The 16080-nt window shown below is 41.3% G+C and overlaps 1 protein-coding gene across 1 annotated transcript; it reads left to right on the top strand.

Annotated features, from left to right (window-relative positions):
• Positions 1-2770: 2770 nt before the first annotated feature.
• Positions 2771-14901, top strand: LOC139441720 (uncharacterized). The gene is made up of 4 exons (XM_071222514.1): positions 2771-2992; positions 3720-3795; positions 8445-8780; positions 14573-14901. Exons 1-4 carry the CDS (start codon positions 2771-2773, stop codon positions 14899-14901), a joined length of 963 nt encoding a protein of 320 aa, XP_071078615.1.
• Positions 14902-16080: the final 1179 nt, after the last annotated feature.

Below are 16080 nucleotides of genomic sequence, written 5' to 3'. Positions count from 1 at the left end.
ACCTACATTGTTTTGTGTGATGGATGATACAGGTACATGTTATCTCGTCTTCTGAACATTCACTTACTTCATTAGTGACGGCGCACACGTATAACTAAACACAACGACATGAGAAACATTTTCATGACCTGTAGCCTAGAGGTCCTTGTCAATTGTAGCCCTCCCTCCTTTAGTGAACATTAATAAACAACCGGTATCGATACATAACATGTTCTCTGGTCTCGAATCAACGTAACAAGTTAATTAAATACTGCGTATAGCAATCCTATTTCAGTGAAGGAATGTTAAGAACAAGACAACAAAATGACTGCATAGTGTAATGTGTTTGAAGTCATTGTTCTATATTCTAAGCAAACACGATACCACAGGATATGTGAGATGTTGCTGACGAAGAAATACGATCTTGTGTCAATTCAATTCAATTCTTTATTTTTCAGTATAAAGGCCATAGGCCCACGTACAAATACTCACTAAAAAAAAAAACAGCATAGATCTTGTGTCGCAAATAGATGGTAATCCTTGATCCTCGAACAAACCTTTCGATATCGTTCATATCTGTTGCGCTTCCGTCCTAATGACCATGAGTATTACATATGTTCTTAAATGTAAAAACGTCTTAAATGCCACTGGTTAACGCTACGATTCAATTGCCTGCACAGCTGAATCTACCCTACTCCTAATGAATACAATCTGCTGGAAGGTGGATTTCATCCTCCACGTTTATGATGTTATATAACGCATGACTCTTCCTGTTATTTCGTGCACCTGCTTAGCATTGTGAGAAGACAATGTAATTAACTATCTGAGTTGTCTCGCTATAAGTTACATAATAAACTTTTTTTATTGGAGTAGATGTTCTGAGTATATTCATTGTGAATAATGCTGCAGTCTGGTTCGCCCACGAATGTCTAGAGAATAAAGAATTCATCAAATCACAACTATATCTGCAGACCCCGCCACCAAAAACCCTAATCCTTTCAGATTCATTAAGTGGGCTCCAGGCTATAAAAAAACTAAAACACAAAAAAAAAGCCCAAAACTAATACAACAGATAATTAAAAGCGCCAACAATCTACGTAAATTAGGAAAAGACATAGAAATAGTACGGATCCCTGCCCACGTTGGAGTGTTTGGCAACGAACACGCAGACAAAGCAGCCAAATCAGCACTAAAATTAGAAGTAAGCATCAACCTACCAATGTTAAAAAACTATATTAAAAGTAATACAAAAGTGGCAAAATAACTAAACTACAAACAGGCCACACTAAGTTAAACTCCCACCTACACCAAATTAAAAAAAACACCAATCCAGGAAATGCTCCCACTGCAACTTAAAAAGAAACTCCTGAACACGTAATACTATATTGCACACAGTACCAGCAACATAGAACAACACTCCAATCCTCACTAAACTGCAACAATCAAATGACACTAGCACCGGTACTAAACCCCCTAAATGACTTACAAACCTTTAAAGCACTAGGCATATATCTAATCCAAACAGGCCTACTCGGCCGCATCTAACAAAGTACAACAAACAAATTGCCAATAAACCTTAAAATTCTAAACCTACAAAAACACACTTATAACTACAACTACTAAAACTACATTTAGTCCCCCCTCCACCTTTTGCATGGCATATTTCAAAATTCCAAATTTGTTATCCAAATTAAGTAAACAACCCCAAAAGCCCCCCTAGGTTGCCCCACCTTCTCGGACATACATGTACCCTTTTCGACCAAACACTAAATGGCCTGGCGGGCCCGTGCGCGAAATACACATGTGTCGGAAAGCGCAAGTTAAAGTCCCAATTTAAGTAAGTAAGCAGGCCCCGCGTATCTGAGACACTCGACGTGTATACGTGCATCAACTTTTGCACAAACCAAGTGTAGCAGTAGTTTGTCTGATTAACGAGGAGAAACTCATCTTACAACTTAACACTATGTGGAACAGATAAACAACACAGTATTTGACCTATCATTTCTATGTCTATGTATCATGTCTTTGAAAATCATTTACAAGTTCAACACATAAGGAAGACATCTTTAATTTTGGTAACACAATGTTTTGGAGTGTATACTTACTCCTTCACCTGATGACAGCATTTCTGAAGTGTACATGCCATGTACCAATATGGCGCCACTTTCTCGGCACTATTACCGACATTTGCGGCACTATCGCGCCACTTTCACGGTACTATCGCGGCACTATCACGGCACTTTTGCTCCACTTAGCGAGCAACTTTCGCGGCATTTTCTAGCCACTTTCGCGGTATTATCGCGCCACTTTCGAGTCACTTTCGCGATACTTTCACGGCACTATCGCGAACATATAGAGAAATAGTTTCGCGATACAGGGGAAGTGACTTTTGAAATGTAGTGTACCTCTGTTCAAGCTTTCTCTCCCTACTAATAAAGTCACGAAGGTGGTTTCTTTAGAAAATAATGTCATTGCGCATCACAATTAATGATATCAAAACACAAAACAGTGTCGAATAATGATTTTCTGTACCAGAATTTTGTGAAATTTGTGAGGTGGGTGTTGGAAAATCGAAAAAAGGCTGTTACTGAAGATATACGGTCTCATATTAGGTCAGTGACAACCATCTCGGATTTGTGGGGTCAGTAGTTCTGCTCTCTGATTGGTCAATCTCACTTTGAGGCATAATAATACAGATTATATTACATGATTATCGGCTAACTGTTGTTTTCCCACAGATGCTCCTGACATTACCTTCAGTCCTGTGGACATCACAGAGGGACAGCCACTGATGTTGAAGTGTGAAGCTAGAGGTCGTCCTGTCTCATATACATTTGGTAGTTTCATTCAGTACTGGGGAAATACATCAGTTGACAGCCGAGCTGGAACAAAGAGCGGCGCCGTCTACACATGGAGTGTTGATGCTGCCACCTACCTGGACACAGGAGTGTATGAGTGTAGAGTGGACAACACAGTCACAGACAGGAATGATGTGTTAGTACAGAGGAAGAGAGTCAGTGTCAATGTTAGAGGTAGGTGTACTTTGTGTATGAGTGTAGAGTGGACAACACAGTCACAGACAGGAATGATGTGTTAGTACAGAGGAAGAGAGTCAGTGTCAATGTTAGAGGTAGGTGTACTTTGTGTATGAGTGTAGGGTGGACAACAAAGTCACAGACAGGAATGATGTGTTAGTACAGATGAAGAGAGTCAGTGTCCATGTTAGAGGTAGGTGTACTTTGTGTATGAGTGTAGAGTGGACAACACAGTCACAGACAGGAATGATGTGTTAGTACAGATGAAGAGAGTCAGTGTCCATGTTAGAGGTAGGTGTACTTTGTGTATGAGTGTAGAGTGGACAACATTGTCACAGACAGGAATGATGTGTTAGTACAGAGGAAGAGAGTCAGTGTCAGTGTTAAAGGTAGGTGTACTTTGTGTATGAGTGTAGAGAGGACAACACAGTCACAGACAGGAATGATGTGTTAGTACAGAGGAAGAGAGTCAGTGTCAGTGTTAAAGGTAGGTGTACTTTGTGTATGAGTGTAGAGAGGACAACACAGTCACAGACAGGAGTCATGTGTGAGTACAGAGGAAGAGAGTCAGTGTCAATGTTAGAGGTAGGTGTACTTTGTGTATGAGTGTAGAGTGGACAACACAGTCACAGACAGGAATGATGTGTTAGTACAGATGAAAAGAGTCACTGTCAATGTTAGAGGTAGGTGTACTTTGTGTATGAGTGTAGAGAGGACAACACAGTCACAGACAGGAATGATGTGTTAGTACAGAGGAAGAGAGTCAGTGTCAATGTTAGAGGTAGGTGTACTTTGTGTATGAGTGTAGAGAGGACAACACAGTCACAGACAGGAATGATGTGTTAGTACAGAGGAAGAGAGTCAGTGTCCATGTAGGTAGGTGTACTTTGTGTATGAGTGTAGAGAGGACAACACAGTCACAGACAGGAATGATGTGTTACCATAATTTCTTGAGTATAGTGTGAACCCAAGTATCATGCGTACCCCCCTCTAGGGGATTCAGTATTTTGGAAACAAAAAGTGAAAAGAAATTACACCATACTTTTTATCACTTGGAACAATTTTACCAGTCCAGGCTCCTGCACACGTGATCGCTAGAACTACAAGTTGACATAGAATCGTCAAACTACAACAAGTATGACGTTTAACGAGTCAAAGTATGGCATTTATGATATATGTATCCATTCTCTATCAACTAAAGTTTGTTTCAAGGCATCGATAGCAGTAATCTGACCTTGGATATGTGCAATCTTCTGAATCGTGTCACACAAGATATATTGCCGAAATTAATTAAAACAATATTAAAGGGAATTTTTAATAAATTTAATGAAAGAAGTTACAAACATAAGTGCAGAGATACAATGAACACTTTTTATAACCAGACAGTGTAATTACATGATTAATTTGGGTACTTCAGTATGGATTTGTTGACATGGTATTTCCGGTGTTATGTGCTCACGGTAATGTCTGTGTTGGGGGGAAAAAACATCAAAACTCATTATGTCGTGTATTATGCGCACCTCCTTCTACACAGCTATGTTTTTTTGGAAGAAAGTGTGCACTATACTCAAGAAAATGTGGTAGTGCAGGGGAAGAGTCAGTGTGATGTTAGGGGTAGGTGGACTTTGTGTATGATTCGGTTAAAACATACCCAATCATATAACTTTAAAGGAATTTGATCCATGGATCGGGAAAAAATGTATCTGAAACTATTTTTTTATCAGGAAGGGGGGTATGGGAATGGGTGCCGTCCTTCCGTCCACCCGTCTTTCCTTCCGTCCGTCTGTCCGTCACATTTTGTTTCCGGAGCAGATCCTGAAAACTGTATCATATTTCTTAACCAAACTTAGCACATAGATAGGTCTAGTGGTGAACTGGTGCCTTTTGATACTTTGGGATTTTTAAAGAAATTATTTTTCAGGTTTCCATGGCAACAAATTTGACTTAGACTGAAAATGGTGGTAGTCCAGATCTTGAAAACCGTACCATATTTCTTAACCAAACGTGGCACATAGATAGGTCTAGTTGTATAGAACACATGATGCTACACTTCCGGATTATCAAGTCTGGACGAAGACTTTGTCGCTGGAATCCGATACATCATGCCACCATTACAGACATCATATAAAGGCATACCCAGAGTGACTCCTATGAATATTAGGACAGATGAAGTCGGACTCATCCACAGCCTGCTACACACCATAGTCAGAATGCAGGAAGACTTACTCCCCACCCAAGCCTTGATGTCTTCACAGCTACTATGGGTTCAGTATTAACAACTACTAGCACAGATTTGTTCAAGAACTGTTCCCAGCCAAACCAAGAGGTTGACAACCAATTTCTACCCCAAGACATACAAATAGGGACATGTCATTGACAAGATACCATGGAATGGTTCCAAGCATCAACTATCAGCCTAGCTGCCACAGTACATAGATCTTCCCATCCCCAGAACAGTCCCTAGGATCAGAAGGACTCATCATATAAACAGCCTCCAATGAAGGAGTTCGTCCCCTCCGGCAAGGATTCGTTCCAACCGAGTCGGGGTACGACAAGTGTCAGTCTTCCCAGGAATCTTTTTGTCAGTCTGACTACAAGAAACGAGGATCCTATTCCCGGGACAGATCTGGAGGCAGAGGTGAACGCAGATTCTGACTTCCTTGCCACCCATTCCGAATTCATAGACCCTTTTGATCTTGAAATCTCAAGCCGTCGGATGTACATCTCATCTATTCGTAGCCAAGCTAGCGGCAGCAGATCTGGGCATCAAGAAGCCATTCGGAGACTATTCTCTGGTATTCCTAGTTCCGAAAAGAATACGACCGACATGAGGATGATAATTGACCTAAAGACGCTCAACTAGGTCATCGTTCACAACACCTGACCAATCCTTGGGGATCAACTTGCCCCTACACCATCGACATCACAATTCCTACTTAGAACTCGGACACATCACTGGTCTGTAAACCACAGGGTTCACAGAGGATTGGCTGTGACTGACATCTTTGACTGTAATCAGGTCAGTTGACCTAGTTGGATCCGTGCAGTATATTTGTACAGACTGACTTAGATGATCGCTTATGCGTAACACTGCAACCACTCAACAAGACGCCTGTCACTGTACATCAATGTGGTCAATTCACAAACTACAGTGGACATCTGATGCCTGCACGCGTTGTAAGCGAGACACCACACACCATCATCCCCCAATATAACAACGGGAGCGCTTATGCGAAGCCCAAGGGATGGAAACAATTCGTATGGTACGATCATTCAGAACAAAGAACATTTTATATATTCCGCCTGTCCTACGCGATTCATTGTTGAATTCTTCCCACAACTGCTCCTGGTTCACTGACAACACAATTTTGCACGTTTTTGCATATCCCGACACGAAGGGAGAATCGACTGACGTGGACGAGCTGACTCCATCAGTTATCTGATGGAGCAAGACATATTCCTGTGAAACTGAACATCCTTGCCGACAGTCTTCCTGCCAAGGAAGAATAGTGGCAACAGAATGGATCTTACATCCCAGATCTTTGCTTGGATAACCATGTTATGAGACACACTGCACCTAAATCTATTTGTCACATACAAGAACCATCAACTCTGTTTTATGTCAGCCAAGTTCCCGATCCAAGGGGTCACCAGATCAATGCGCTGTCCATGGTTTGTACGGATCTATTTGCATACGCATTCCCACCATGGTCTCTCCTAGACAAGGCCATCCACAAGGTGCATGGAGGAGACGGATTGCATGATAATCCTGATAGCGCCAATCTTGGCCAGCAGAGCAGGGTTCCCCAGATTATTAAAGCTACTAATGGAAAAACCTCACCTCCATCGAGATCTGTTATGACAGCCCAAGTTTAACATTTTCAACGACATCCTGCCCAGCCTACATCTAAAATCTAAAAGCTATCACACAAAAAATGCAGGCATCAGGGTACTCTGAGCTTGCCTCGAAAGCTGTGGCAAGATCATGGAGACCTTCACCCTCCCTTATATTTGACAACAGATGGGATAAGTTCATCCAGGGATGAAGACGACAAGGGATTATAACTATTACGATATCCATCCCTATGGTAGCGTACTTTCTACTACATCTACATCAGGAAAATAAGTTCCGACATGGGATGAAAGAAGGTTACGGATCGGCTCTTCACTCAGTAAATTCAACATGACGGACTATCAATTGGAAACCATCCCATTCTAAACAGACTAATGAGATCCTTCCTGCTAGAAGATGTTTGCACACCTCGCATCTTCCCCAAGTAGAATCTATCTGTTGTGTTTTCGGTACTTTAAACGGACCCTTACGAGCCCATGGCTAAGGCTACCTTACTCCAAAAATCCAGGAAGGCATCCTTCCTACTAGCCATGGCGACAGCAGCAAGAGTTTCAGAACTTCATGCCTTGGACTCTTCTAGTCTCACCCATCCATGATCAACATTGGACTTCAATCACTCTAAGATCGCTCCCAGATTTCGTAACCAAGAATCAATCTACCACAATGGGACCGTTGGGTCATAGACACAATGCCACTCCTGCCTTGGGACCAACTGTGGAACAGCCAGACAGATTTTTATGTCTCATTAGAGCTCTCAAATTCTATCTCTTGGCCACAGACCCACATAGACGCCATCGAAAGAGACATATCTTGCAAGCCTTATTTCAAAAAGGACTTCACCAAGCCTACAATAGAAGGCTGGCTTAAGGCTACTGTTGCGGCAAGTAATATGCAGGCACAAATTCCACTCCACGTCTTGGATCCTGCTCGGCTCATGAGATTAGAGCCCAAGTCACGAGTCTCACTTCATGGATGTCAGTATCAGTAGAACAAGTAGTGTTTAGCTGTCAGTGGGCTTGACAAACCACCTTCACAAGTTTTTATTTGTGTGACGTGCAACTGGACCTAGAGGGCATATAGTCCCTTGGGCCCTTTGTTGCAGCACACACTATCATCCAACAATAGTTTCAAGAAATGACGTCATTGGGTAGAAATAGACCTGAAATGACATCATTATAACTTACAAGATCAGCGAATATAACAGTGATTCTAAAGATATCACATATTTGACTGATTCTTGATACATTCTGATTTTTAAGTCCTCAGGAAATTATCCAGAGTCAGGATTAGAATCGGTGAATAATGGATTCCAGGAGAGGATTACTGTCAATTACACAGGGAGTTACTAGAGAAGTTACTATCAGAAGTCCTGATACTCTTTGGATGCAAGATTGACCAGATGGAAGTGCCTTTGCGTTACTATGGTATGTTAGGTAGAGGCAAGGAACTTTATGTAGTCGGTACCAAAAGAAAAGTAATGTTATGGTATGACTTTTGGGCCTGATTAGATGATAAACAGTTGCTTCTGATTTTGCAAACAATGTTCAAATTGTTTCATCCTTGTTTTCCATTTCCAGCTCATCCAAAGTTTACCAGTGATTCCAAACACATATTTGGCGCTGAAGTAGGAACAAACACAACGTTGGTACAGAGTTTCTACAACAGTGACCAGAACTACACATCATATAACTGGACATTTGGACAACTGGACATGGACACCGCCGTCAACAGACCAGGCTCAGTCAGGTCAAGTCAGGTGACACTGAGGAAGAACAACAAGGAGGTGCAGCATGCTGGCTTCAGTGTGTCTCTGGAGATCCAGAACTTCCAGGAACAGGACATCGGCGTCTACACAGTCACTGTGTGTAATGTAGTGGGCTGTAACTCATCACAGGTCAACCTGACAGCGGCAGGTAATATGACTGAATAGTGCTTTGCTTGTTTTCAGCATAACATGCTTAGCTCAATGTGGAATTATCGAACAATAGTTTGCATTGTTATGCCATACCATGGCGTCCGGCATCATTCATCCGTACGTTAACGATTTTTTCAAACAACTTCTTCTTCTGAACTCCTAATTGGAAATTAATGAAATTTGACTGGAAGCATCCCTAGGTGGTGGGGATTCAAAATTGTACAAATGGAGGGGCTGACCCCTCAAGGGGCTGAGGGGCGGGGCCAAATTGGGGTAATTTCTCTATATTGCTTTAGGCGACTTTTATCTCTGGAACTAAGAGATAGATATCTGTACAACTGTACAAATGGAGGGGCTGAGGGTCGGGGCCCAAAAGAGTTTATAACTTGGACACAGTTATGATCCCCACAGTATAACCATATGTACAATTGGTGAGTATAATGAGAGGAATGCACATATGCTACAAGGACTATCCCTTCTGTTCAACTGTCCAGCACTCCAAAAGGAGTGACCATAACATGCAAACCGATATTATCCCCACCCTATAATAAACAGATACATTATATACATGTACCTTTATTTGTTATGAAGAGAATAATACATTTATGCTGATAGGATTCGCCCTGGGGTCCAGTCTTGCCTCTGGAAACTTAGATCCAGTATCATAACATGGAAACGGTTTAGATCTTTATTCTACATTTGTATCCAGTGAAATACACGTTCATGCTGTCAGATTTGCCATCCACCTATTTTAAATGCTGACAGAGTCAAAATTACGAAATATTTGCAGAATCATATACATGTGCCATGCAAATGTATATTTTGTCATCATTAAGTAAATATCCCGGTGAGTGATACAGGCCCTATGGGCCCCTTTGTTAATAATTCTAAGAATACAACCTCTGTTACATCTTTGCCATAAATCCTGTATTTTGGCTTCAGTCACACTAACTAAATTTTCAGATGTTCAAAAGACGTGCTCTTCGCTGTCAATTACACACAATTAATTGTTCCCAAATAGCACTATAGCAACCTAAGCTATGACGTGAGTAATTGCAGTAACCTCACTTCTTTCCAACATCTAACCACTAAAAGTAAATGAATTGGAGATGGTGTTGGGCGTACTTCTTATGTAATAGAGGTAGTATTCTTAGAATCCTTTACCTCTATTACATCTTTGCCAAAATATTCCGGAGGGACTTTGCGGGATCTGCTTCTAGTAACTCCCTGTGCAATCACAGTAATACTCTTCTGGAAACAATTTAATCACTGATGATGGATGGTGAATGGTTCAGGATAGTTGGTGATGGATGGTGAATGGTTTAGGATAGTTGATGATGGATGGTGAATGCTTCAGCTGGTTGATGATGAATGGTGAATGGTTCAGGTGGTTGATGATGAATTGTTCAGGTGGTTGATGATGAATGGTTCAGCTGATTGTTGATGGATGGTGAATGGTTCAGGTGGTTGATGATGAATTGTTCAGGTGGTTGATGATGAATGGTGAATGGTTCAGATGGTTGATGATGAATTGTTCAGGTGGTTGATGATGAATTGTTCAGGTGGTTGATGATGAATGGTGAATGGTTCAGGTGGTTGATGATGTATGGTCAATGTTTCAGGTGGTTGATGATGGATGGTGAATGGTTCAGGTGGTTGATGATGGATGGTGAATGGTTCAGGTGGTTGATGATGGATGGTGAATGGTTCAGGTGGTTGATGATGAATGGTCAATGTTTCAGGTGGTTGATGATTAATTGTTCAGGTGGTCGATGATGAATGGTGAATGGTTCAGGTGGTTGATGATGAATGGTCAGTGTTTCAGGTGGTTGATGATTAATTGTTCAGGTGGTCGATGATGAATGGTGAATGGTGAATGGTTCAGGTGGTTGATGATGAATGGTGAATGGTTCAGAATAGTTGATGATGGATGGTGAATGGTTCAGAATAGTTGATGGAGGATGGTGAATGGTTCAGGTGGTTGATGATGAATGGTGAATGATTCAGGTGGTTGATGGAGGATGGTGAATGGTTCAGGTGGTTGATGATGAATGGTCAATGTTTCAGGTGGTTGATGATGGATGGTGAATGGTTCAGGTGGTTGATGGAGGATGGTGAATTGTTCAGGTGGTTGATGATGAATGGTGAATGGTTCAGGTGGTTGATGATGAATGGGGAATTGTTCAGGTGGTTGATGATGAATGGTGAATGGTTCAGGTGGTTGATGGAGGATGGTGAATTGTTCAGGTGGTTGATGATGAATGGTGAATGGTTCAGGTGGTTGATGATGAATGGTGAATTGTTCAGGTGGTTGATGGAGGATGGTGAATTGTTCAGGTGGTTGATGATGAATGGTGAATGTTTCAGGTGGTTGATGATGGATGGTGAATTGTTCAGGTGGTCGATGATGAATGGTAAATGGTTCAGGTGGTTGATGATGAATAGTGAATGTTTCACATGGTTGATGATGAATTGTTCAGGTGGTTGATGATGAATGGTCAATGTTTCAGGTGGTTGATGATGGATGGTGAATGGTTCAGGTGGTTGATGGTGAATGGTTCAGGTGGTTGATGATGGATGGTGAATGCTAGTTTGGAATGGTTTGAATAATGGTCTTCTGACGCCTACTTATCGTATATAGCGTTTGTCATTCTGATACAGTATTCATTTTCATCCTGTTTCCGATTGACCAAAGAACTGAGGTAGTTAACTGAAAGAGTTTGATACCATGAACTGAATGGAATGGAAATTGGTTATTATGGAGATCAGCGTTATGACTCACTTCACATGACGTCAAACAACCATCTTCTCTTCAGAAACTTAACAATGACAACTCCTCAATTTCTTCAAGTGCTTTGAATACAGTTTTCAATTTGGCCGAGCTTTCATATTTTAATACGAGGGTGTTCATTAAAGATTTCCTCTAAACCACTGAGGGTTATCATATTTGGTTGAAATTTCACATGTGTAATGATACATGTATCTTTGGGTTATGTCTGAATTTGCAGCACCAAGCTATTAATCTTACCACTTTTACAGGTGTTATGATCGAGTAGGGTGTGACAATGGAGCCAGTAGAATACCGAGCAGTGATTAGGTTTTTATATTTGAAAGGTCGGACCAAAAGAAACTTTCGATGAAATGAAAGCAACTTATGGGGAAGATGCCCCATCATATGACGTTGTTAAACACTGGCATCACCAGTTCAAGTGTGGTCGGACATCTGTGGAAACAGCTGCCATTCCTGGTCGCCCCCACTCAGCCATTGATGAGGACACTATCCATCAAGTGGAGACCACCATTTTGGCAGACCGACGTATAACTGTTCTCCAGTTAGCACAAGATGTCAAGATCAGTGTAGGGTCTGTGGAAAAAATCATCCATGACAATTTGAACATGCATAAGGTGTCTGCACGATGGATTTCCAGGTTGCTCAAACCTTTCCAAAAGCAGGAACGAGTCAAATGCTCAAAGGATCTTTTGGACATGTGCCTAAAAAAACTTATCACACAGGATGAAACATGGGTCCATCACTATGATCCTGAGACTAAAGTTCAGTCGATGCAATGGAAGCATGTGGAGTCACCACTCCCAAAGAAGGCACATGTCCAACCCTCTGCAGGCAAGGTCATGCTCACAGTGTTTTGGGACCAGCACGGAGTAGTGATGATGGATTTCTTGGCAAAGGGTACTACAATTACAGGAGCTTATTATGCTTCACTGCTGCGGAAATTGCGGGACGCTATCAAGCTTAAGAGGCGTGGCATGCTGACCAAGGTTGTCCGTCTCCTGCAAGACAATGCTCCAGTACACAACTCTCATGTTGCCCAGACAGAAGTGCAGTCCTGTGGCTATGAAATCCTTCCACATCCTCCTTACTCTCCTGACCTTGCACCATCTGACTTCCACCTCTTTCCAACCATGAAGTCATTTTTGAAGGGAAAACGTTTCACAGATGATGAAACACTGATTTCTGAAGTCAAGTCCTGGTTTGAGACACAAAATGAGGGCGTTTACAAGTGAGGTCTCCATAGTTGCATAAAACGATGGGAGAAATGTGTAACTCTTGGTGGTTCCTATGTGGAGAAAGACTAATACCTATGCCAAGTTTCATTCCACTAGGTCCATCAGAAGTGGGTCAGGGGAAATCTTTAATGAACCCCTCGTACCCTGTTATGACCTTCAGTTGGACAAGTTTTTTGTTGTTGTATGGTTAGTTAGTTGTTTGAGGAACACATATTCATTATTGAAAATATTTCATTTCTTGATCTTGTTTTGACCATTCCCTGAAATTCCCTCAAAATGCTTTTTGGAAATGCAAAATTGTCAGAATGAGGAAGTTGAACGTTTGCATGTGTTTCTTCTTATTGATGTTTTTGTGTTAGGTTTTATGTAACCTTAGGTTCCGGGTACTTTACCCTTCTACCTTTGGTCACTTGAACTTATCAACTACTCCTTGGTTCTAGGGATGATGTAGCTCTCTCAAAATCACAAGTCAGATGGTTTGCTCAAGTCCTTTTTATTTATGATAGAATTAATCATAAAATATACACACATGGTCCTCAGATAAGTTCTTGTTGTTGCCTGTATTACTTAAGTACAACACATACCTAAATGATGCATTGAAGAGCCTGATGGTTTTTCTGATGAACGTTTAACTCTACTTCTTTTCTGACTCGGGATCCCACTCTACATTGAACCTCTCTGTTCAGCTGTATGCTCCCGACTCCCCGCACCACTCTCGGACAACTAACAAAATACTATCGATGATAATTTTAGCTCATCCCTCCAAAATCACATTTGACAACATGAGAAATGAGTCATAATGGTTATTCCCCAATGAACCCCAATTTCCATTGTAATTAGTTTTACCATCAAACCCTTCTGACTAACCAATTTGATTACTTCCCTAGGGTCATTGGTCAACTCGGACATACTCATATAATCAAATACCATCAATTACTCTGCCAGACTAGAAGGCGCCAAAAAGATACTTAATCATGTTATTTAGACATTCAAATCAAGCAGTAGTATTCAGAAATATCAATAATCACTTGCCCTAGGGGTGATGCCCTCACCCTGCACAATCACTTCTCTCATATGCGTCTATATTTTACCCAAAAGCTTAATTTAGCAAACTACATTTTAAGTAAATACCAAAAACCCTTTTTCTAAAATACCCTGGTTATATTTAGTTACTTTTGTTAAGTGACTTTCTTTGTTTACAGACCTCCTCCGTGGTCTAGTGGTAGTGCGTCCGCCCGGAGAGAGGAAGGTTCGGGGTTCGATCCCCGGCCGCGTCATACCAAAAGATGTTAAAAGATGGTACTTGTTGTTACCCTGTCTGGTGCTCGACATTAAGGGGCTAATACAAGGACTGGTCGGTTCGGAGTCAGTATACTGTGTCTTAGTGGGGTATTCATGTTAAACTGCGGCATGGTATCTCAGTGAGCTAGCACTATAAATCGGCATCAGTCTGGACTAGTACAAGCAGCCACAAACACACACATGTGCATGCACGTCGCTATATAAGTGCAATAATCTTGGACGCGATGTTAAACCCATTTTCACCTCACCTCTTTGTTTACATTTTTTACTGTTGACTACATATCTGGGTGAGCAGCAGTGATATAGCACTTTTGCTACAAGTCCTGCATATACATGTAATGTTTTATGTGAACCTCATGGATTTGTATTTTTCTGTTTTCATTTTATGGGTAAAAACAGAGAATACTTAGCATGTACAGTGTAGTGCTTATTGTGTACAGGCAGCTCTGTTTATCGCCTTAGGACCTCCGTTGGTTCCCCTGGAGTTCATGGTTGTCAACACCACAGAAACAAGCGTCCTGCTGAGATGGAAGTCTAACTACCCTGGTGGAGATTACACACAGACATTCCTCCTGCACTACAGAGTGGAGACGTCGGGGGAGTGGAAGACGCAGGAGTATGAGGACAACCCCAGGGGATATGTGTACGCTGACGTCACAGGCCTCCAGTCAGGAACTCGGTATGAGTTCAAGGTGATGGCCAGGAATGACAGGGAGCAGAGCAACGAGGGGCCCTTCACACAGGTCGAGTCACAGGAAACATGTAAATATATTGAACAGATTAGTTTTTGAAAGCTTGTGAAGAGGTTTGTGTGTATGGCAGTCCATGCAAACAAGTTGATAAGATACAGTAGTCATCATTTAGGACACATATATGTACCTGGGTTTTCAATGTAGAGCTAGGATGCCTGTATGTTTAACCGCGCTAACTTGAATTTGGAACCGAACGCGCAGAAGTATGTTTATCTCCATTCTACCCTGTCTAATTATAACGCGAACACTTTGGTGTTAGCAAATTTGTATTGAGTGGGTTGTCCATCTCAAAATATGGAATCACCAACAACAACCTTGAAACAAAATGTGGTGCTGTATATGCTCAAGCAGTTTGTTTACTCCGTAATACTTCACTTAAAGATATGAAAGGCATTGAAACAATATAAGCATGACAACTTCGTAAGCTGACATGAGATGGGCATGCATAAAGAAACCTATGCAAGGTATGATAAAAGCTATGACGTCACAGTTGTATTTAGAAAAACTCCAGACTCTCTGTTGTCCCCAAAACTTAAAATACATTCTCTTTGTAGATTTCTATCGTGTTTTCTGCACAAAAAGTATTGCCACACATTCTTTGAATATTGAGTATTGCAGCAAATTTGCATTTTGTAACCTACAATTGTGGACATAATTATTTAACTATGCCTACCAACAATGACTGAAAAAAGTGCTCTTCTATGAATGTTTGCTTCCACGGTGATGCGGCCATCAAATCGACTGTTTCAGTTAGAGGGTGTTTATTGTGATTTGACAACCCCTGATTGACCAATCAGAATCGAGTAATTTTCAAATTCATAGTCGAATTTTTATTTGCCACAATACATTCTTATTGATAATACGTCTAACTGCAAAGAGCTGCTTGTGTTTTTATCCGCTCTCTTGGTGTTTTACGCTAGCTGATTGCAGCTTAAAAAGCCTGAAATTGGTCACATCAATCTCAAAGCATCCATTAATATCAAGACTGCTTTCAGACATATATGCGTACTTGATGAACACTTTGTTTTTAATTGAAGGTGAAACTGCCTGCTTGCATGTCGGTGAATGAATATGCTAAAAGTGAAATTTACCACCTCTGATTGCATTAATAATGCCTCTAACTATTGGATGCTTATGTAGGTATTTATAAGGTATTTATATTCATTAAATGTTGGGATAGACCCTAAACATTTGACATTGTGATTTCAGCACCCAGAC

The sequence above is a fragment of the Haliotis cracherodii genome, unplaced genomic scaffold, assembly GCF_022045235.1.
Source record: "Haliotis cracherodii isolate W230 unplaced genomic scaffold, xgHalCrac1.p SCAF_43, whole genome shotgun sequence".
NCBI lineage: Eukaryota > Metazoa > Mollusca > Gastropoda > Lepetellida > Haliotidae > Haliotis > Haliotis cracherodii.
Note: the sequence above shows the minus strand (reverse complement) of the source record. Positions and strands in the feature narration are given on the sequence as shown.

Excerpts from the sequence above, each read along its gene's own strand:
- LOC139441720 (XM_071222514.1), top strand. The coding sequence starts at position 2,771 with ATGTTGAAGTGTGAAGCTAGAGGTCGTCCTGTCTCATATACATTTGGT. Across the intron at positions 3,796-8,444 it reads AGTCAGTGTCAATGTTAGAG|CTCATCCAAAGTTTACCAGT; the intron begins GTAGGTGTACTT and ends TTCCATTTCCAG. Across the intron at positions 8,781-14,572 it reads GGTCAACCTGACAGCGGCAG|GACCTCCGTTGGTTCCCCTG; the intron begins GTAATATGACTG and ends TTATCGCCTTAG.